This window comes from Cervus elaphus, chromosome 7, assembly GCF_910594005.1.
Source record: "Cervus elaphus chromosome 7, mCerEla1.1, whole genome shotgun sequence".
NCBI lineage: Eukaryota > Metazoa > Chordata > Mammalia > Artiodactyla > Cervidae > Cervus > Cervus elaphus.
This window is the reverse complement of record NC_057821.1, coordinates 12416308-12437932: the sequence shown is the minus strand read 5'-3', so window position 1 is coordinate 12437932 and position 21625 is coordinate 12416308. Positions and strand designations below refer to the sequence as shown.

Genomic DNA, 21625 nt, shown 5'->3' with positions numbered 1-21625 from the left:
GAATGAAAATTGGAATATCTTTATTCTAATGACTCAATTTATATAAAGTTTCAGTTCAGTTCAGTTCAGTCGCGTCTGACTCTTTGCGACCCCATGAATCGCAGCACGCCAGGCTTCCCTGTCCATCACAAACTCCTGGAGTTTACTCAAACTCATGCCCATCGAGTCGGTGATGCCATCCAGCCATCTCATCCTCTGTCGTCCCCTTCTCCTCCTGCCCCCAATCCCTCCCAGCATCAGGGAGTCAACTCTTTGCATGAGGTGGGCAAAGTACTGGAGCTTCAGCTTCAGCATCAGTCCTTCCAATGAACACCCAGGACTTATCTCCTTTAGGATGGACTGGTTGGATCTCCTCGCAGTCCAAGGGACTCTCTTAGAGACAGGCAAAACTAACTGAGGTGTCAGAAGTCAGTAAAATATCCATAGTTACCCTTGTGTGGGTGAGAAGGACTATATGCTTTTATTTTCTGTGAATAAATATCTAGAAGTGATAGGCAGGGATTTTTTGTCCACTTTGTTTATGGTCATATCCCCTGTGCCTAGAGCGGTGCCTGAATCAATAAGCGGTGTAAGAATCAATAAGTAACTGCTGAATAAGTGATGGTGCTCCACCTCTACTCCTTACGAAAGAGAAGAGACGAGAAGAGAAGGGAGGAGAGAGAACTTTTGGCTAAATCAGCACAGTATCAAAATGCTGTGATTTACTGCCCTCCAGTGGCCAAGGCCAGCAAAGCTCTACTATTTCCTGAATATCTTAAAACACTATGAAAATGTTCATTCTCTCATTCATTCAGTGCTAAAGAATCTGCCTGCCAATGCAGGAGACACTAGAGACGCGGGTTTGATCCCCAGGAGGAGGGAATGGCAACTCGCTCCAGTATTCCTCCCTGGAAATTCCATGGACAGAGGAGCCTGGCGGGCTATAGTCTGTGGGGCTGCAGAGAGTCAGACACGACTGAGTGAGCACTCACTCTTAATCGAGACACGTATGGAATATATGGACACCAAAATGAAAGCACCGGGAATGTTAAGATGTTTCAAATAGTCTCTGGCCTCAAAGAATCATAAAGACCGGCGGCAGATGGCAGGAGGGAAACACCATAGCTGGTGTGGTAGAATCCTTCAACGGGGAAATGCACAGAGTTACGGGAAGAGTGCCGCTGGGGTGCTGGTGGGAGGAGGAAGGGAGGAAGTCTCAGGGCAGGCTTCCAGGAGGAAGGGGAGCCTTAAAGAACGCACATGGATTAGCCCAGGGATAAGGAAGTGGTACAGGAGAAGGCTTTAAAGATGTCAGTTTTGGATTTCTGCCTTTAAGAGGTGAGGCAGAAGTAGAGGACACAGGGTCTTGCACAACAAGCTACAGAATGTGGACTTTTTGTCTGTGCTGTGTGGCTTGCGGGGGTCTTGGTTCCCTGACCAGGGACTGAACCCGGGCCACGGCAGTGAAAGCCTAGTATCCTAAGCATTAGGCCACTAGGGAACCCCCAAGAATCTGGACATTTTTAACTGCAGGTGATGAGATGCTAGTGAAGGGTTTTAAGCAGAGGGGTGGAACAGGCAGGTCTGTGTTTAAATGGTGTGAAAGATGGTTTTCAAGGGGATAAAAACCAGAGATGGGAAAACACACCCGGCCATTTCAGCAATCCAGGCCTGAGCTAGAGTGGTCATAGGAGGAATGGAGAGAGAAAGAGATTCAAGAAATAGAACATGAAACCATCAGAGCTTTGTAACTGATTGGATATGAAAGAATGAGAAAAAAGAATCATTAATACAAACAAGTCTTAGCATTTCTGGGCTTCCCGGGAGGTGCTAGGGGTGAAGAATCTGCCTGTCAATGCAGGAGACATGAGAAATGCATGTTTGATCCCTGGGTGGGAAAGATCCTCTGTAGAAGGAAATGGCAACCCACTGCAGTATCGTTGCCTGGAAAATTCCAAGGACAGAGTCTGGCAGGCTACAGTCCACGGGGGTTGCAAAGAGTTGGACATGACTGACTACGCATGCACACACTTAGCATTTCTGACTTAAGAGACAGGAAATGCTGGCAACTGAGAGAAAAGGATGGCTGGGCATGGGGAGAAGAGGAATTTAGTCAAACACCGAGTCCGAGGATCCAAAGGACAGCAAAGACCGTTGTCATCCATAAATACCTACTACCACCTCCTCCTCAATGAAAGGGCACTTAAGGGTACTGGCCACCTGGGATACAGACTGTGTTTTCCAGACCCACTTGCAGATGGGAATCAACCTAAGACCCAAGTTCAGATGAAACTCTCTGAAGATTCAAAACCAAGAGTCACGTACTTGGGAAGTGTCTTTCAATGGAAAGAGTTATGTCTTTCTTTCTTTCTCCCTCCATATTGGCTGGAATATAGATATGATGGCTAGAGAACAAGCAGCTACCTTGGATCACGAGTAGGAAAACACATGCTGAGAATGGCAGGACAACAAAGACAGGCTGTATCTCTGATATCATGGAGCCTCGGACTACTCACCTCCTTACTTTTAATGTGGGAGAAATAAACTTTTCTCTCTTGCTTAAGGTACTGGTATTTGGGGTTCCCTGTCAAGTAGCCAAGCTAATCCTAATTGGTCATTTATGACATGTCATTGTTCTTCAGTCACTAAGTCGTGTCTGACTCTGTGACCCCCATGAACTATAGCACACCAGGGTTCCCTGTCCTTCACTATTTCCCAGAGTTTGCTCAAACTCATGTCCATTGAGCGAGTGATTCCATCCAACTTTCTTATCTTCTGTCACCCCCTTCTCCGGCCCTCAACCTTTTGCAGCATCAGGGTCTTTTCAAATGAGTCAGTTCTTCACATTAGGTGGCCAAAGTATTGGAGTTTCAGCTTCAGCATCAGTCCTTCCAATGAATATTCAGGACTGATTTCCTTCAGGATTGACTGGTTTGATCTCCTTGAGGTCCAAGAGACTCTCAAAGAGTCTCCTCCAGTACCACAGTTTGAAAGCATACATTCTTCAGGGTTCAGCCTTCTTCATGGTCCGATGCTTACATTTATACATAACTCCTAGAAAAACCATAGTTTTGACTAACCACAGCTTTGGGCTTTGTGGGCAAAGTGATGTCTCTACTTTTTAATACTCTGTCCAGGTTTGTCATAGCTTTTCTTCCAAGAAGCAAGCATCTTTCAATTTTGTGGCTGCAATCACCATCCACAGTGATTCTGGAGCCCAAGAAAATAAAATCTGTTACTGTTTCCACTTTATCTCCATCTGTTTGTCATGAAGTGATGGGACTAGATGCCATGATCTTAGTTTTTTGAATGTTGAATTTTAAGCCAGTTTTTTTCATTCTCCTCTTCCAACCTCATCAAGAGGCTCTTTAGCTCCTCTTTGCTTTCTGCCATTTGGGTGGTATCATCTGCACATCTGAGGTTATTGATATTTCTCCCAGTAATCTTGATTCCAGCTCGTGAGTCTTCCAGCCCAGCATTTTGCATGATACATTCTGCATAGAAGTTAAATAAGCCAGGTGATAATATACAGCCTAGTTGTACTCCTTTACCAATTTTGAACCAGTCTGCTGTTCCATGTCAGGTTCTAGCTGTTGCTTCTTGACCTGAATACAAGCTTCTCAGGAGACAGGTAAGGTGGTCTGGTATTTCCATCTCTTTCAGAATTTTCCACAGTTTGTTGCGATCCACATAGTCAAAGGGTTTAGTAGAGTCAATGAAGCAGATATTTATTTGGAATCCCCTTGCTTTTTCTATCTTCCAACAGATGCTGGCAATTTGATCTCTGGTTCCTCTGCGTTTTCTAAATCCATCTTGTACATCTGGAAGTCCTTGGTTCACATACTGTTGAAGACGAGCTTGAAGGGTTTTGAGCGTTACCTGTGACATATCTGAGCATAAATGTCATGCAGGGAACATGAGTCAGAGGTTTTAAGACTTCCCTTCTGGGACTTCAATTGCTACTGTGCTTCTAAGAAAAACCTGAAATGAAAATCCTGCTGTAGTACTTCATGCAGAGAAGGGGGAGAGTTATTCATTAGTGTTTCATTTTGCAATGAAAGAAATCACCAGCCATCGCTCTTCTTTTGAAAACAGAACATGTCATGGGTCCCTCTCTTCCAGACAATTCCTCATTCACATCGCTTACACAGTTGCTGTTACACAGTTTATTCTGGTGATGACTCTACTATCAATTACATTATGTTCTGAATTAGATCAATAGTGCCATCTAAGTCCAAAAGGGTTTTGGAGAGTCTGGAGGTATTTAACTGTCTCAGGGGTCACGGTCCAGAGACTGTATCTCCCCAAGGGTGATCCTCCAGCACTGTCACCGCTGGACCCAGACACAGCTGGCTTATCCACAGTGGACCCACTTCAATGCGAGCTATGGGTTTCAGCAAAAAAAAAAACAAAACACACAAAAACGGGAACTGAGGGGGAGGGGGGCTAAGTTAGGTACAGAAAAATTCTCTCAACAGAGGGGAGTCACCGGATCTCCCCATTTTCAGCTATTTTACAACAAACATGACACGAAGCATGAAGCAAGCTCAGGTGCTACTTTATAAAAGTAACGGAGAAGAGGGACTTCCCTTGTGGTCCAGTGGTTAAATATCTGCCTTTCAACGCAGGGGATGAGGATGATCCCTGGTCAGGGAACTAAGATTCCATGTGTTGTGGGCAACTAAGCCTGTGCGCCTCAACTATGGAGCCTGTGTGCCCTAGAGCCTGATGCAGCAAAAAAATAAAATAAATACATATTTTAAAAAATGTTTTTAAAGAGTAATAGAGAACAGATAGCGGAGAAGAAAGGAGAGAGGCCAAACAAGGTCCTGTGTGTCCCACAGCTCTTCTAGGGCACATCCTCCGTGCTACAGCTCAGGCAGATGAGGCGGTGGGCGAGGCTGCCTGGGGACACCTGCCTGGCCTGTTCCCTGGGTGAAGGATCCCGGAGGCCTCCCGTAGTAGGGAGAGTCATAACAAAACACCTTTCACAGCAGCTGCCTTCCTGGGATACGGCACTATTAGAGCAAGGGAGAAGAGCAGCATTATTCCTCAGACAAGGGAACTGCTCTTGGAGGCCACAAACAATGCTGAGTCTGTGTTCAGGAAAGGCCTTGAGGCTGGAGAGAAGTCTGTATGCCTTGTTTCTTTGAAGCTTAATTTATATCCAGCAACTGATGAACAGATAAATGAAATATGGTGTGTTCATACAATGGAATACTTATCTGACCATAAAAAAGGAGTGTAGTACTGACACAGGCTACAACCTGGATGAATCTCAAGAACAAGTTAAATGAGAGAAACTAGACATAAAAGATCACATATTATAGGATTCCATTTTGATGAAATGTCCAGAAAAGGCAAATCCACAGAGACAGAAAGTAAGAGCGGGTAGGAGTAGAGGGGGTTGGGGGGGCTTGGTATTGATGGATATAAGGTACAGAGTTTCTTTTGGGGTTGATGAAAATATTCTAAAATTGACTGTGGTGATGGTTATACAACTCTATAAATACACAAAAAATTATTGAATTGTACATGTTAAATGGGTGAATTATATGATATATGAATGACATCTCAGTAAGCTGCTATCAAAAAAAAAAAAACCCCACAAAACTAATTTGTAAAATTACTGCATCTCCAATAAAAATTCTTCTTACCTCCTGAAGTAGGTAGGTTCCCTATTTCCTGAACTAGGCAAGTTCATCTGGAAGAAGAGTCAAGACAATTTTTTAAAAAGGATGATGAAATAGACCAGTCCTGAAATACTAATAAAACACCCTCTAAAGCTCAAATATCCAAGTTGTGTGGTACATGCATAGTACGTGTGTGTGCGTGTGCACGTGTGTGTGTGTGCGCGCGCGCACACTCGTGCGCGCTCATTCATGTCTGACTCTTTGTGACCCTGTGGACTGCAGCCTGTCAGCTGACCATGGAACTTTTCAGGCAAGAATATCTGAGTGGGTTGTAATTTCCTACTCCAGGGGATCTTTCTGACTCAGGGATTGAACCTGCATCTCTTGAGTCTCCTGCTTTGGCAGGCAGATTCTTTACCACTGAGCCACCTGGGAAGATGCATAGAAATAGAGATAAATGGAATAGAAACAAGCAAAACCATGTAAATAAAAGAATTTATACTATATTATGAAGAGAGATTTCACACCAGTGAACAAAGTATGTACTATATATAAACAGTGATAAATAATGAAGTATCCAGCTGGAATAGTAACTTTAAATATCAACCCCACTGTAAAAGAAAATAAATTTTACTAATAGAATTTAAAAATCTAAATGTAAAATCAGAGCCACAAGAGTACTAAAAGAAAACATGAAAGAGCATCTTTATAATATTGCGGTGGGGAAGGTAAAACTTCCTAAGCAACATACCAAATCTAGAAACCTCAGAGGATGAGGTATTTCTCTCATGTCATGCTTTGCAATGACTTACTTCTTTGTGAGCCCCTCAGCTCCCCACTAGATGGGATGCTCCATAAGGGGGAAGGGCCCACACCTGTTCCCTTTATTCACTCTATCCTCTGGCATAGAGTAGAAGCTCAATGAACACCTGTTGAATGGACAGATTTGACTACATAAAAATTAGGAAGAGCTATATAAAGAGACATAATAAAAGTTGAAAAGATAAATGATGATCTGGGAGAGGAAAAAATACTAGGTTGAACCATAAAGAATTCCCATGGAGTGGGTGTGTCAAAAAAGGTTGAATACTAGCAACACATAACAGATGAAAAATGAGTATATCTAATCCACATAAAGCTCTTAAAAAACGAGACCAACAGTACAATAGAAGAAAAAAAAAGTGTAAATATCTGAACAACCAGATGACAAAAGAAACAAATGCTAATACACAAAAGATAAACCACCTCGCTGACGAGTAAGTGGCAATAAAAACTGAAACACAAACTGCAGTTTATCTGCCAGACTGGTGAACCACAATTAGACTTGCTAATAAGGATGTGAAGAAAAGTGCACCTAAACATTAGTGGTTGGAGTACAAACCGCCGTAAACCTCTCTGCAGTGTGAGTTAGTGGCATCTATGAGGCATGCTTTTAGGACTAGCAGATTCACGTCTATGGACGCTCTTTCAGAAAAACATGTATTTCAAGACAAAGGTATAAGAAAATATGCATAAGGATATTCATTAACATGTTACCTATAATGGCTAAAAGTTATAGACCATTTAAATGCCCTACTATAAAAGAACTGCTCACTGCACTATAGTAAAGCTAAGTGAAAATAGATGGAATTGCTGAAAATGACAACACAGACCTGTATGTCAGAACCTGGAAAGCTGGCCAGATACTTGTGAGTGAAAGCAAGAAAGATTGAGAAAAGTATGGATAGTCTGATTCTATTTTTCTGGGCAAAACAAAGAAAAATAACATATGCAGGTCTGTTCTCACACATGAAAAGGGCTGGAAAAATACACATCAAAGGGTGTTATCTCTTGTGGTGGAGGGTACGGGTGGGGTAATAACACTTCTTTATTGTTTTGATCTTTTTTTTTAAACAAGCAAGTACTTCTACTGTAATTTTTTGCTTATTTTGTTTTTTTGTTTGAGGCAAGGAGTAACAAGAAATGTGCCGCCTGCTCTGCAGCAGAGAATGGAGAAGATACATCTAAACTGCGATACCGCCAAGTCATACAAAGAGCACAAGTGAAAGTGAAAGCCGCTCTGCCGGGTCTGACTCTGCGACCCCATGGAATGTAGAGCCCATGGGATTCTCCAGGCCAGAACACTGGAGTGGGTAGCCTTTCCCTTCTCCAGGGGATCTTCCCAACCCAGGGATGGAACCCAGGTCTCCTGCGTTGCAGACGGATTCTTTACCGCTGAGCCCCCAGGGAAGCCCAAAGAGCACAAGCATTCAGGTTAAAAGATGGAGGCTTGAGTTTGGGAAGCTCATTAAATATTTTAGAGTTTTCGATTTCTCATACTTGTAAAATGGGTTCATATATCTACTCTAAAGAGATACTGGGGGCTACTAAAGGAAATCAGGTCAAAGTACTTTGCAAATGGTAAAGTGTTTTAAAAAATCATTGTAATATTACTGGTTGGCATGGCAAAGTCCCAGTTTGAAAACTGGGAAAATAACAGAGATGGATGGGAATTGATAGATTGAGACTTAAGAGATATATCAACAAACCAGTAGAATGTGTGGACCTGATCTGAACCTTGATTCAAACAAAATGTTAAATATATTTATGGACTCAAGAAAACTTGAATACTGCTGTATATCAGACTATATTAAGGAACTATTATAACTTCTCAGATGTAATAATTACATTATGGCTGTGAGTTTCTTTAACCATGATCTTCGAGTGACACATATGGAAGTATTTATGGATGAAATTATATGTTGCTTGACATTGAGATTTGCTTACTCACAAAGGTGAGTGAGTGAAGAACTGACAGAGGTGTGAAGTTGGGTGGCAAGTGTATGAGGATTTATGCTATTGTTTTTTCTACTTTTACATATGTTTAGAAATGTAATATAATTAAAGCTTTCGTAAAACATGAATGGGCTCCACTTTCCTAGCTCTGGGAGGAGGTACCAAAGACCTATCTGAAGGCTGCTGCAGAGGTGAGGCTGACTGCAGCCTTACTCAGAAAGGCCTCCTTGCTGAGGAGGGGAAGAGAAGCCCACACTTTGCTGTGTAAACGCTGTAGGCGAGCAATGATTCCACTGGTCAGCAGGTGGGGCTGACAAACCAAACACAGATCAGAATGCAGTCATACCTATCAGAGAAAGGCACAGCGCACAGTGGGGCTGATGGAGTTAAGGTAGTAATGGGATGGGTGCCTATAGAAGGTGGAGGAAAATTGGGGACAAAAAAAACCACACAAATGACAGCTCACAAGATAATTAACAGCCAACTAGAACTGCAGCTGCTGAGGATTTCCTAAACTAGCATAATATCTGGCAATGCTGCATGCCAGTCTCTAGGCCTCAAATGTAGATTAATGAATGGATTAATATCTTCCTGGGCTCATCCTTGGGTTCCCCTGGTGGTTCAGTGGTAAAGACTCCATCTGCCAATGCAGGAGACCTGGGTTCAATCCCTGGGTTGGGAATATCCCCTGGAGAAGGATATGGCAGCCCACTCCAGTATTCTTGCCTGGAGAATCCCATGGACAGAAGAGACTGGTGAGCTACAATCCATGGGGTCACAGAAGAGTCCAGACACGACTTAGCAACTAAATAACAACAACAAGGCTCATCCTTCAATACCATTTCAGAAAAGTACTCCTGCAAGAATCAAATCCCAAAGCGTCAGCTGCACTGCTCTTTATAATTAAGTTACACACACAGAATGAAGGCACTTGCAAAAACTGATCAATTGATAAGAGAGGAAAATAAAAGTTCTCCAGCAAAAGCTTTATTTATATGCTTTTGCTTAGGGTGACTTGACAGTGTGGACAAGAGTGTGACTTTCATCCTTACTCCCAGGTCTGCCCTGGTCGCTGTCACTTAAGGCAGAACAAGGAATGACATCATTTGGTTGCCTTCCTTTTCAAATCACTAAAAAAAAAAAAAAAAAAAAAAAAAAAAGGTGCCTCATGAAAGCCCAAAACACCATCCCTTTGGTCCCACCAGAAAACCTGCAAGGGAAAGATCAAGTGAGACATCTCTCATGCCCCCCACTCCAAGGGACTCTAAGCCAGCCCCCTTCTCATGACTGACCTACCCCCTGCGATGGCATCATCTCATTACCTACCACCCCCAAGGCCTGAAGAGAAGGGTTCTAGTCCCAGCTCTGCCACTAACGAGGCAAGAAAAGGGGCGGAGGAGACGGATAGTTTCCTAAAATCCTTTCCCACGTTCCGATTCCCACATGAGCTTCTTTTTGACCGATAAGAGAACAAAAACATCAGGCCGCATGACAGATGGATTTTCCCGTGAATCTCGAAGCACAAGTATTAGGGAATTAAACGGTCTCGTTTGGCCTCAGAGACAAAGCAGAGCAGGCCTCTGACCTGCATCCATCCTGCCTGGACGCCGCCCTGACTTCGTGCTGTGAGTGCAAGTCTGGCAGCACCACAGATAAGACGGGGCTGAATTTTTAGACTGTGGAGCCCCTGGACGGGGTCTGGCCCACTGAGCCCCAGGCGTAACGACATTCCAAGTTTTTCACAACAAAACAAACAGCATTAACATGAAACCAGAGATGCAATTTGCTCACAGATTGATGACGATATCAGTTTGCATCCTGGGATTATAAGCGGAACCCTGAAATGGAATTTTTGAAGTCTCACCCGTGCAGGGGATACGCTGCCTGGACCTTTGCCCAACTAAGACTCCAGATGTGCTGTGACACGGGACTTCCAGGGCTGTTTGAGTTTATGGATGTTGGTCAAAACCCAACTTGATGATATATCCTCTGCTATTTCTATTTCTCTTTTCTTTTAATGTTAGTATATTGAAAGTAAGCGATATAATTCTCTAATAAATATTGAAAGTGAAAGTCATTCAGTCATGTCCAACTCTTTGCAATACTATACAGCCCATGGAATTCTCCAGGCCAGAATACTGAAGGGGATAACTGTTCCCTTCTCCAGGGGATCTTCCCAACCCAGGGACTGAACCCAGGTCTCCCTCATTGCAGGCGGATTCTTTACCAGCTGAACCACCAGGGAAGCCAAAGAATACTGGAGTAGGTAGCCTATCCCTTTTCCAGGGAATCTTCCCGACCCAGGAATCAAATTGGGGTTTCCTGCACTGCAGGCAGATTCTTTACCAGCTGAGCTACCAGGGAAGCCTAATAAATACTGGTATTGTTTATTTGAATATAACGAGTGGCTTCTTTTGTTAACAAATCCTTTGAACCTGAGACAAAAGTGAAAACTTTCTGCAAAACAACAAGAGATTAAGGGAATCAACAGGAGAAGCGGAGAATCCTCAACGCCTTTTGAGACTGCCTGATTTAGGCCTGGCTGGAGTAGTGTGGCTGGCACTGTAAGAAAACCTAACTGCTGGGGACTTCCTTGATGATCCAGTGGTTAAGAATCTACCTGCCACTGCAGGGGACATGCATTTGATTCATGGTCCAGGAAGATTCCATGTGCCACGGGGCAACTCAGCCTATGTGCCACAACTACTGAGCTTGCCCTCTAGAGCCCATGAGCCGCATGCTGAGTCCACACGCCACAACTACTAAAGCCCCTCGCGCTGGAGAGCCCGTGCTCTGCAACAACACAAGGTCCTGAAATGAGAAGCCGGTGTACCGTAACTGGAGAGTAGCCCCCACGTGCTGCAACTAGAGAAAGTCCACAGGCAGCAATGAAGACCCGGTGCAGCCATAAATTAATGAACTTTTTAAAAAGAACTATCTTCCTTAAACTTAAAAACAAAAAAAAGTGACAAGAACACAGTGAGGTAAGGGGCGAAGAAGGAAGTGGGAGAAACCAAGGTCCTGGAGCTCTCCTTGGCCCCTTTCATCGCCTCCAACGTGAGCTGAACCTGGCACCACCCTGCCGCCTCTGCAGACCCATATCCTGCTCCAAGATACGGCGTGTGAATGAACGCATGGAGGCCTGATGTATAATCTGAAATTCCAGCTTTCACAGGTGAGGGCCTGTGTTAGAGTCAAGTTCAAAATAATCCTAAAAGAACCTCAGATGAAGGATCAAACCATCTGTTTATGGTGGAACATAAGTATGCCAACTTGGCCATTCTTGTGGCAAAGCAGGTCTTTTTAGCAGAGATCTGTGACCATCTCGAGAGATAAATTCCAGGCTGCTGTTGCTGTTAAAACAGGTTCAGCTGTGTATTCTAAAGCCACTATCTCTTTTTTAGCAAGATGTGCCCACTGGCTGCACTCTTGGGAAAAACAAACAGACCACAGATGAAAAAAGAGCAAAAGCTTGTTCAACTTGGGACTCATGCTTCTTACCCACATATTCTGAGAGGAAGACGACAAAGAACGGAGTGACCAGGTCATTAATTCCCTGGACATACCCACTGGCGGGGTGTCGGATGGCCCAAATAAATAGAATTCTTTCGAAGATCTAGGAAAATGAGAAAGAAAGATGTCATGACGTTAAATAATGGGGATACCCTCCCTCCCTCCATTTACCTCCCTCGCAATTTAACTCAGCACTGCCGCAGAATTTGTAGGAAAAATTTAAAAATTACTGTGGGACAAAGGAAGTCTGTAAATACAGAAAATTTCTAAGATACAAATTGCTTTTAAGCAGGAGTTGGTGAAGAATCCATCCGCCAAGGCGGAGATGCAGGTTCGATCCCTGGGTCGGGAAGGTCCCCTGAAGAAGGGAATAGCAACCCACTCCAGTATTCTTGCCTGGAAAATCCCATGGACAGAAGAGCCTGCGAGGCTATAGTCCATGGGGTTGCTAGAGTCGGACATGACTTAGCAACTAAAAAACAACAACAATAACAACAGGTACTTCTTGCCCTTTGCTTCTCTTTCTAGTATCTAGTCATCGTGATATACATTTGGGAAACAGAAAGGAGAGTGACATGGGTGGCTTAGGGAAAGGGTTGCTATGGATGTCATTAATTCAGGCCACTGTGTTCATTTATAGATGCTGTTTCTCTATTTCCAGGAGCAAGATACCGGAATATCTAAGTTCTGATATGTTTTCTAAATCTCTTTTGCTCATTACAGTACAGAGAGGAAATCTCTTCTCTGTCAACCCTCCTCTTTCTCCCTGCTGAGATGGAAGGAGACCTAGATCTGGATTTACTTCTAACCCAGTCTGACTAGGAACCAGTGACAGACAATACATGCGGGAAGTCATTTCACACATCAGGATGCAACCCAGATGTTTGCTGGGGATAGGAAGTCAAATGAACCAAATCCTACAGCTAGGAAAGCCTCTGGGGTTGAGTATATTAGCCACAAGAGGCCAGAGGCTTAGTCTGGAGAGAAAGAAAAGACCCTTATGGTTCCCTTTACAGAGTCTCTTACCCTCCTCTCTGCTTTCACTAGACCCTCAGGGCTTCCCCCTGTCTTCTCTCAACCTGCTGGTACTCGTTCTGGCTTCAGCCTGTTGACCACAGCTCCTGGGCCCAACACATTCCTCAGACTGGCTCTGACTGGACTGTCTCCTGTCTCTGGACCACAACAGAGGGATGACAGAGGTGATGATGACCACGTGCAGGGGGGACAGGAGATGAGGGGGCCTCCACTGCATGTGTACTCTGCGGAGCCCCATCAGTCAGCTCTGCGGGCAGAATGAAGAGGCCTCCCGGAGGTCAGGCGCGAGGGAGCAAAAACTTCCCAAGGAGAAAAGTGAAAAATAGATGGTTGTATGGTTTTGGAGTTGGTTAGCCAGTGTAGGAGAAACATGGAGAATCTAGAGACAAAGGATGTTTCCCAGCCCAAATCCCGTGCTGAGTATGCCTTACAGCTGGCCAAGCCAGCTGAGAAACACTCCCATCATTAACACCCTTGTCCTTGCAGGCAGTGTGAGCAAGGCCCTATCTGGAAGGAGCTGGCCTCTCTGCCTCCCCTAGAGGGGCCTGCTTGCTCCCTGGGGCTGAGGGGAAGGGCGTGGCATCCTCATTTGTGTCAGGCCCAGCATTCCAATGGGGCCACTCTGACATTCTTTCCTCTGCTGCTAAACACCCTCCTCCCTCCCTTGAAACTAGGGCTCAAGCAGACCCACCAGGTTCAGGAAGCTCTCAAGAGTTTCCCAGCCCACTCTGAATCCTCACACACCCAGTGGCCCGTGCCTGACTGGACGTCTCTATTAAAAGCTCCTCCAGCTCAGCCCTTCTGAAGGACTTATCAGCGCTTCTATTTCAAACTATCAGTTCCTCGTAAATACACACATCTCTGGTGAGTAAGTGCAGGGAGGCTAGCCATTCAGAATCAGGAGACCTGCAGTCATCCCTCTCTAGTAAGGATGGGACAAGCAGACATACACGCCATGCAAGTGGAAGTGCCAAAGAGATGGGAACTGAAGAGCGCCAAGCCTGGTGACCTGGGGAGACCATGGAATCTTCACTACAGAACAAGGCTGGGACAAGCCTCTCTGCCTCTGAGACACCGCTGCTACTAGTGTGGGTAATTCTCACTATTCTCAATCCTCAGGTATCTTTCAGGTTTGTAAAGCAAGTCTCTCAATAGTCAATGTTACCTAATTTTCTGCTCCCTGGTTGGCTATTCTGTTTATGATGGCTATAGTTTGCTAGACGGAAAGGTGATTCAAGGAAAACTGGAAAGACGGCAGTTTGAGTTTCTTTGTCTGTATGCCGGTTCCACTGCCTGGAGAATCCTTTTAAATGAAGTACTTTGCCCTATCTCCAAGTTTAAAGAATGCATGCACAGGTGAGAGATCTGAACATCTTCAAGTTAAAATGAGGAATAAATAGGGTTGAGCCAAGGGAAACTGAAAGGGAGACACAAAGATAACCTGAGTGGGTTTTCACCTTCCTTTGAGCTGATTCTTACAGGTAAAACAACGGCATGACCCTCAAAACCTTCTTTACGCTACTGGTAAGTTATGAGGGATCCCATCATTAGACATATCTATATTTAAACAGAATTATGAACATAATCTAAAGTCAAAAAGAAATTATTCTGAGCATTTTAAATCACATTCTTTACTCTGAGGATGAGTGAAAACATAATTCAAAGAGCACTTCCACCCAGAGTCCTAGCTACTATTAAGTCGTAAGGAAATCCCTAATCTCAAGGAGTTTATACTTCTTGCTTGGTCAAAAGATAATAGTCCCACTGAAACCTTTCATGTGCTTTGCTAACTGCTAAATTGTTAGGTCTCAACGTATCACTACTAATTTGACTTCTGGGTATGTATCTGAAAAGAATTTAAAATGGGGACTCAGACGCTTGCACAGCCACGTCCATAGCAGCACTGCTCACAATACCCAAAAGGCGGAAGCAACCTGAATGTCCGCTGACAAACAGCAGATCGACAATGTCTTACGTACGTACAATGGAACATAAGCTCGCTTTTAAAAGGAAGGAAAGTCTGACAACATGAATGAACCTCAAAGGTATTATGCGAAGTCAAATGAGCCAGTCACAAAGCGACAAGTACTGTATGACCCCATTTATCTGAGGTACCTATAACAGTCAGACTCACAGACACAGGAAGCAGAACGGCAGCTGCTGGGGAATGGAAAGTTACTGCGTCACGGCTACACAGCTTCAGCGTGGGGAAATGAAAAAGTGCTGTACAGGCGAGTGATGGTGACGACTGAACAACAATATGAATGCGCTTCCTGTCACCAAACTACATGCTTAAAAATGGTTACGACAGTAAATGTTACGTTTTGTATCGTTACCACACACACACACACACACGCACTCACACACCAGTCACTACTCCCAGCTTTATCAAGTACAGCAAACACAGGACTAGGAATTCTAGCAGCTTCCAGTCTTCATTTGGTCACCAGGTGGACTCTGACTCTGGGCAAGTCCCTTAAACCCCTCAAAGCACTATTCAGCCCACAGGTTTGTTATGAGGACCTAATGGGAACCCACAAGAAAGTGCTCTGAAAGACAGAAGCTCCATCTGGAGTACCATCAGGATTAGCCATAGCGCCCTGAGGCTGGAGGTGGGGCCGAGCACTCCCCCAGGGACAGCGCTGCAGAGGCGTGTGCGGTTGGGGGCGGCCGAGCACTCCCCCAGGGACAGCGCTGCAGAGGCGGGTGGGGTTGGGGGCGGGCGACCGTGTGAAGCACTCCCTCACCTCCTGCACAAGAGGCTGCTGGAACAATGGAATGAGAGGATTCGTCCTTGGAATGTCAATGTGAATCTGAAAGAGAGAAGCCGTTATCCAAAAACACAAATGCCACTTTGTTCTTTTGAGAAGTTATTTTCTTAGGATCTGGGAATCAAAGGGAGTAAGAATGAGAGTCAAATTTATCTTTAGAAAGAACTTTAGAAGGCTTTAGAAACCTACCTGTCCATGTGGAATACATTCCCATGACAGCAACACCTAACTGAACAGTAATGAAACCTCCCTGAACAAACCACTTAACACCAAACAGCAATAGGCAGTTTCACAACTGTCTCACAACTCAGGAGAACCAGCTGCTTTCCCCTATTGTCTGGCATCTGTTTTACTCTGGGCCTGTACTTAAATTTAACAGATAGGATCAAAATGTGTACACCTCTTTCAGATTCTTAATCCTCAACAGTCCATAAGAACTAAAAGAGCTCGGGAAGCTCCAAAACTGTACCAGGATAGGGAACCAGAGGGAGTTGGCGTTGAACAACTGGCACTGAAAGTTCTGGTTTCTGTTACCAAAGGTGTCATGATGATTGGTTTTGGGATTTACCAACGTCTAATAACCCACCAGGCTTCCCTGGTGGCTCAGTGAGTAAAGAACCTGCCTGTCAATGCAGGAGACACGAGTTCAATTCCTGGGTTGGGACGATCTCCTGGAGAAGGGAATGGGAACTCACTTCAGTATCTTTGCCTGGAAAATCCCATGGGCAGAGGAGCCTGTTGGGCTACAGTCCATGGGGTTGCGAAGAGTCAGGGACATGACTGAGGGACTAAACCACAGCAACAGCCCCAAGGACTGTATCAACAGCGGCTGAGCCTGCTTCAGCTCTTGGGGCCCATTGCAGACAGCTGCCCACACCAGTGTCTTCCCCTCTGCAACCATCAGGCCCCTTTTCACACCTTCCACCTTTCCACAGGCTGTACGGACCACTATGGGCAATGGTTAGCCCGGCTAAGGCTGCTGATGGCTATGGCTCCTACAAGACAGACAGACAAAGCCAAAGAGGCACTGCAGCTGTCAGAAGGACACAGTGATGTCACAGGCCTGAGGGATGGACTCACTGAGCGAACTCATCCTTCATCTTGTGTCCCAACACCCTGACTATTCTCGCAAGGGTCGTCTGTGGACCAGCAGCGCTGGCATCGCCTGGGAACTCACTGGAAGCGAAGGGCTTGCCCCAGATCTCCTGAATAAGAATCTGCATTTTACCATAATCCCGAGTTGGGATTTTATCAAAATCCTAGGTGATTTCTATGCATATTAAAGCCCAAGAAGCACTGCTACTGACCAGGGACTCCCCCAAATCTATCTGTTGAAAATGTCTAAGGACTTCCCTGGTGGTCCAATGGTTAAGATCCCAAGCTTCCGCTGCATGGGTTTGATCCTTGGTTGGGGAACTAAGATCTCACATGCCGTGTAGCACAGCCAAAAAAAAAAAAAAAAAAAAAAAGGCTAAAATCAGAGCTACTGAATTAGAAAGAGGGGATACAGTTCTGGGAATAAATTTAATTCCTAACCACCGCAGCCTGAAGACTTGGCAAACCTGTACCCCAAGAGCACCTTCCAGGAGCCACACCTGAGGATTATGACTAGTGGGCAAAAGGGCAGCAGGTGATGACGTACCTGTCTGTAGGTATCCTGGTGATGTTCCTCATTTCGGGAGTCATAATACTGCTCAATGAAGCCAAAATACTCTTCCCGCTTCCGCTGCAAGGTCAACTTCCTCCTCTCAGTGTTTGCTGGGAGATAACCCTGTAGATAGGACCGCTTGTCAGACGGGGACAGGCACTGGTTGGATGAATCCTTAACTTTTACTTTAGCCAGAGCAGTGGCTTTGAAACTTTCAAAGGAAGGGAAAGAAAGCTGCCAAGAGGACAAGGGTAAATCCCTTTTTGGTTTTGGCCACCCAGGGTTTGCCCTTTCCTCATTCAGTGAGACACACGTGTGGGCAGATAAAGCCCGGCCGGGTTTCTCGGGGTTATGTACTCCTGCAGCCCCGGGAGCGGGTCCTGCTGGGGAGCACCGCAGAGCTCCGGGCCTGGCACAGTAGAGTAGCGAATGTAGGTCAGTGGGAGGGAACTGGACCCAAGTCAGGACTCCTGGGGCTGTGTGTGTGTGAGGCAATCCTTCCCAGGGTCACGGAGAGGTGGCAGCCTCCGCGGCGCATCTCAGTGGCGAGCCGTGTGAGCTTGTGCTAGTTACATAATTCTTTTCCGCAGTAATGTTGAGAATTACCAGCTTAGGAGGCTGAATGGAATCTGTGACACAGCAGCTGCAACGTCCAGACACAGAACTTCTGGCAGCAGCCCCTCGCTCCTGGCCCCAGCTCTGGGCCATCCCTGGTCTAGATCCCACTCTCAATTCTGACATCTCTTGTTCCCCTTCCATTCTCACCGCAGCTACTTCTAATAGCATTTGGAGTTCTTAGAAGAAGCAGGGGCAGTGACTCCAAGGCTACGTGAGTCAGGGGTGGGGGCCGATTAGAAGCAAGAGTCGTCCTCTCACAGGCAGGGAAGGGACACGTCCACAGAGCAAGCAAGCGCCTGGCGAGCCGGAGCTGTGCGGGGCCCACCTCTGTGTATCCTCACAGCACCTGGCATCATGCCCGCTAAACAGCTTGCCCTCAATAAATCCTTATGAATGAATGGATTTTACGAGCTCAGGAGATCAGAGTGTTCCTGCCACAGCGGCTGGCACAGGGCTCCGTGACTTAGTGAACGTGTGACGACTGCAGGCTTCTGAGGGAGGCCCGTTTATCAACTCTTCACGGTTGGGAAGTGGGTTTCAACCCCCTTAGTCATTCCTACTGAGAAAGGAGGGAAGCACAGGGAAAGTGGGACCTGCCCACACGATAGCTGGCTCACCCAGCCTCACTGGACGCCTCCTTGGTGCTGAGAAGGCGAGATCGGGACTATCCACACAAACCTATGCTCTTCAAATGAGTGGGAACAAACTATCGAGGATGTGATTCTTTATGCAGAGACAGGACTTCAGTCCCATATCGGCTAGGATCAGAGAAGTCTATGGGGCAAGACCGATGTGCCCAGACCAGCCCCCACAGGCAGGCGGGGCCGTGTGAGGCTTGCACTTCTCTACCCAGTGGGCAGAACTCACCGACAGGAGTCTCCAAGTTACAGGCCGAACCTCCCTGGGAACCCCCGGCCAGCTACACTTCCTCAGCTCATCTGCAAAAAGATGGAAGGTGTGGTTGGACTTAGCCCTTCCCATGGGGGCCCTGAAACGGGCCTCAGCCAGCGCTGCCTGGAGCCTCCCAGCGTTTCAGTAGGATGACCGCCATCGCCACTGCCACCAGCACCGCCAGCTACCAACAAGCACCGGTGAAAAGCCCAAAACAACAGCCCTGAGCAGCCAAGGTCATAGCTCTGCAGCAGTGATCCAGTCAGCTCAGAGATTAGAGTTAGAGGGAGGAGGAAGACCAGGAGGTGTGGATTTCAGGAGGAATCGCCTGGAGGTAGAGGAGACTGAAGCCAGAATGGGTGCACTAGGGTCTACAGGCCACGGAGTCCAGTCCCGCCTAACTTGGCCCCTGATTTCTAGTTAATGTATTTCTGACTGCGATACCTGCGTGTCACTTCAATGGGCACCAGATCAGGAGATGCTGGAAAAGTAAAAGAAGGAAGAATAAAGAGCAATAGCTTCCGGGTCTCTGAGAATTCCAGTCACCGAGAGGTCCGAGTTTGCCCAGGGCTCACGGGGGTGGGGGGGGGACTCACCCAGGTCAGTGTTGTGGCTGGAGAGAAGCTGACGGAACTTTTCCAGGCGCGTTTTCTCCCGGACGGTCATCGGGGGCGCCCCAGAAGCGTTCTGGTCTGAGATGCGGGCGACGAGCGGGATGACGGGTCGGAGAGGGAGTGACTGCTGTTTGTGGAGCGGGTTCCTCAGGCATGAGTCACCTGAGGGGTCGTTTGAGAGAGAAAGAGGACAGGCCGTGTGACGAGCGCAGATCCAGAGACAACTCAGACCTGACCGCTGGGCACGGGGCTCCTCCAGAGGCACGGCTGCCAGGTCGCCCGCAGCGGGGCTGCCAGCCAGTGGGTGGAGACCCAGCCGCCCTCCGACAGCTCAGGGAAAGGGCTGCGTGTTTATCATACATACCAAGGCACCTTCTGCGCAGAGACTCCAGCTACTGAAGCAAATCTGACAGTTTTTTTGTGACTTCAGGGGAAAAAATCTATTGTTTTCTTTTTATCCCAACCTGGAACTTTTCTTGGTGTCTAATAGTGAGTTTGGGGCTGGAGGGGTTGGCAACATAGTCAAAGGCAGTATTAGACTTCCCTTTCCATGTCTCAGAGCACGTAGAAAATGACACTGTAAAAGCACACCACGGAAAAAAAAAGGTGATGGCTGCTCTCCCGAAGCCCCAGGCCCCAGCCGGCTGCCCCAGGGGCTAAGAGGGTCAGTATTCCTCGCACAGCTCGCACCTGTTTTTGGCCCAAACACGAGAGGCTCTGGCCTAAGGCTAGCCCTCCGTGCTTCGACATTTCTCGCCAAAATGAACTGGCTTTTAGTTCTGCCGGGATTATGACTGAAATAACAGGCACACGGACTCAAGCTGAACTCTATGTCTGGTTCTAGACACTTCTGAACAAGATGGTGGCTAGGAGAAATGAGAAGGATAGCGCGAACATTTACTGACTGCTCACTAAGGCACTGAACTGGTCACAGTTACCTACGTTCTCTCATTTGATCCTTATAACATACTAAGCAGGAATTTATCACAGTTTTGAGGGAACTATAGCTCAGAGAGGTTAAGTAATTTGCAAGGGAGAGCTGAGTTATCTTGGGTCTGTCTGACGCCAAAACCCTTATTTATTTTACTCCCCCAAACAAAACTCAGTTTTAAATTCTGACCATCCTTTCATGACTGTTTCATATTCTTTACATATTTGGGCCTTAACAAGTAGTCGTCACAATTAAACAGGGAATCCTCATCAACCAGCATTAGGAGGTTTACAGACTCAACGGCCACAGGGTACTCGGTCTGGATGCCTAGTGTGACATGGGGCTGAGAAAACGCAGACCACACGCTACAGAGCTGAGACTGAAGGCTGCTTCCGGTCATCAGTGACTGCCTGACCGACGCCCGCAGAAGGAGCCCCGTGACGGGAGCGTGCCGGGTGGTCCTTGCTGCACAAGGGCAGCGCGTCAGGGATTGTGGTGGGGCCTCCCCTCACACTGGGACCCTCTGGAGACCCTCGGTCTCATGTGAAGACACTTTCCACATCCAGGAGCTGTGGTCACCTGGGGGCACTGAATGCCTGTCTGGGCGCATCACTGGGGCCCAAATCAGAGATGCGAAGTGACTGTGGAATGATTTTCCAGGCCTTACAGCCTCCTTTCTGGAGGACATCCTTGTCTGAAACTGTAAAAGAAGTTCTCCTAGAACAGGAGCCAGGACACGCACCAGGGCTCTGATATTCTACTTCCTTTTCACCTTTTACCACAGTCAGCTGTTTCAACTCTCCCCAGCATGAGGGCACTTCCCCCTCCAGCTCAGAACTGACTCCCATAAAATGCGTTAGGGCAACATGAGACATAGCAATGGATACTAAAAAGAGATGTCTCCAAACATCTCATAAAACCTCCATCCTCTCAACCGGTTACTGCTGCCAGTTTCCCGAAAAGAAGGTGGGATCTCCTCCTGCGCCACCCAAACCTGGGACTCCGTTCCTGAGGAACAGCAGAGAGACGACCTGCTGCTAGGGGCTCTTCCCCAGAGCAGAGGAACGGTGCCAAGCATCTCTGAAATTCAGCCACTAACAACTTCAACTCCATTTAGTCAACACACTTCAACCTGACCAGGCCCAAAGAAACGTGAAGCAACCACACCATAAGTGTTCTGGACCCCAGCACAGGGAAAGGAAGGAGAGAAGGGCAGG

General features: G+C 46.6%; 1 protein-coding gene across 2 annotated transcripts in view; it reads right to left on the bottom strand.

Annotated features, from left to right (window-relative positions):
- The window catches only part of TBC1D22B (TBC1 domain family member 22B), a 67080-nt gene that overhangs the window by 23264 nt on the left and 22191 nt on the right, over positions 1–21625 (bottom strand). For both annotated transcript variants that reach the window (XM_043907339.1, XM_043907340.1), the window contains exons 4-8: positions 19460–19639; positions 18840–18910; positions 17349–17477; positions 15683–15748; positions 11889–12003 (exon numbers count right to left, since the gene is read on the bottom strand). In XM_043907339.1, the coding sequence (XP_043763274.1) occupies positions 11889–12003; positions 15683–15748; positions 17349–17477; positions 18840–18910; positions 19460–19639 (561 nt within the window). The remainder of the gene's footprint in view (positions 1–11888; positions 12004–15682; positions 15749–17348; positions 17478–18839; positions 18911–19459; positions 19640–21625) is intronic.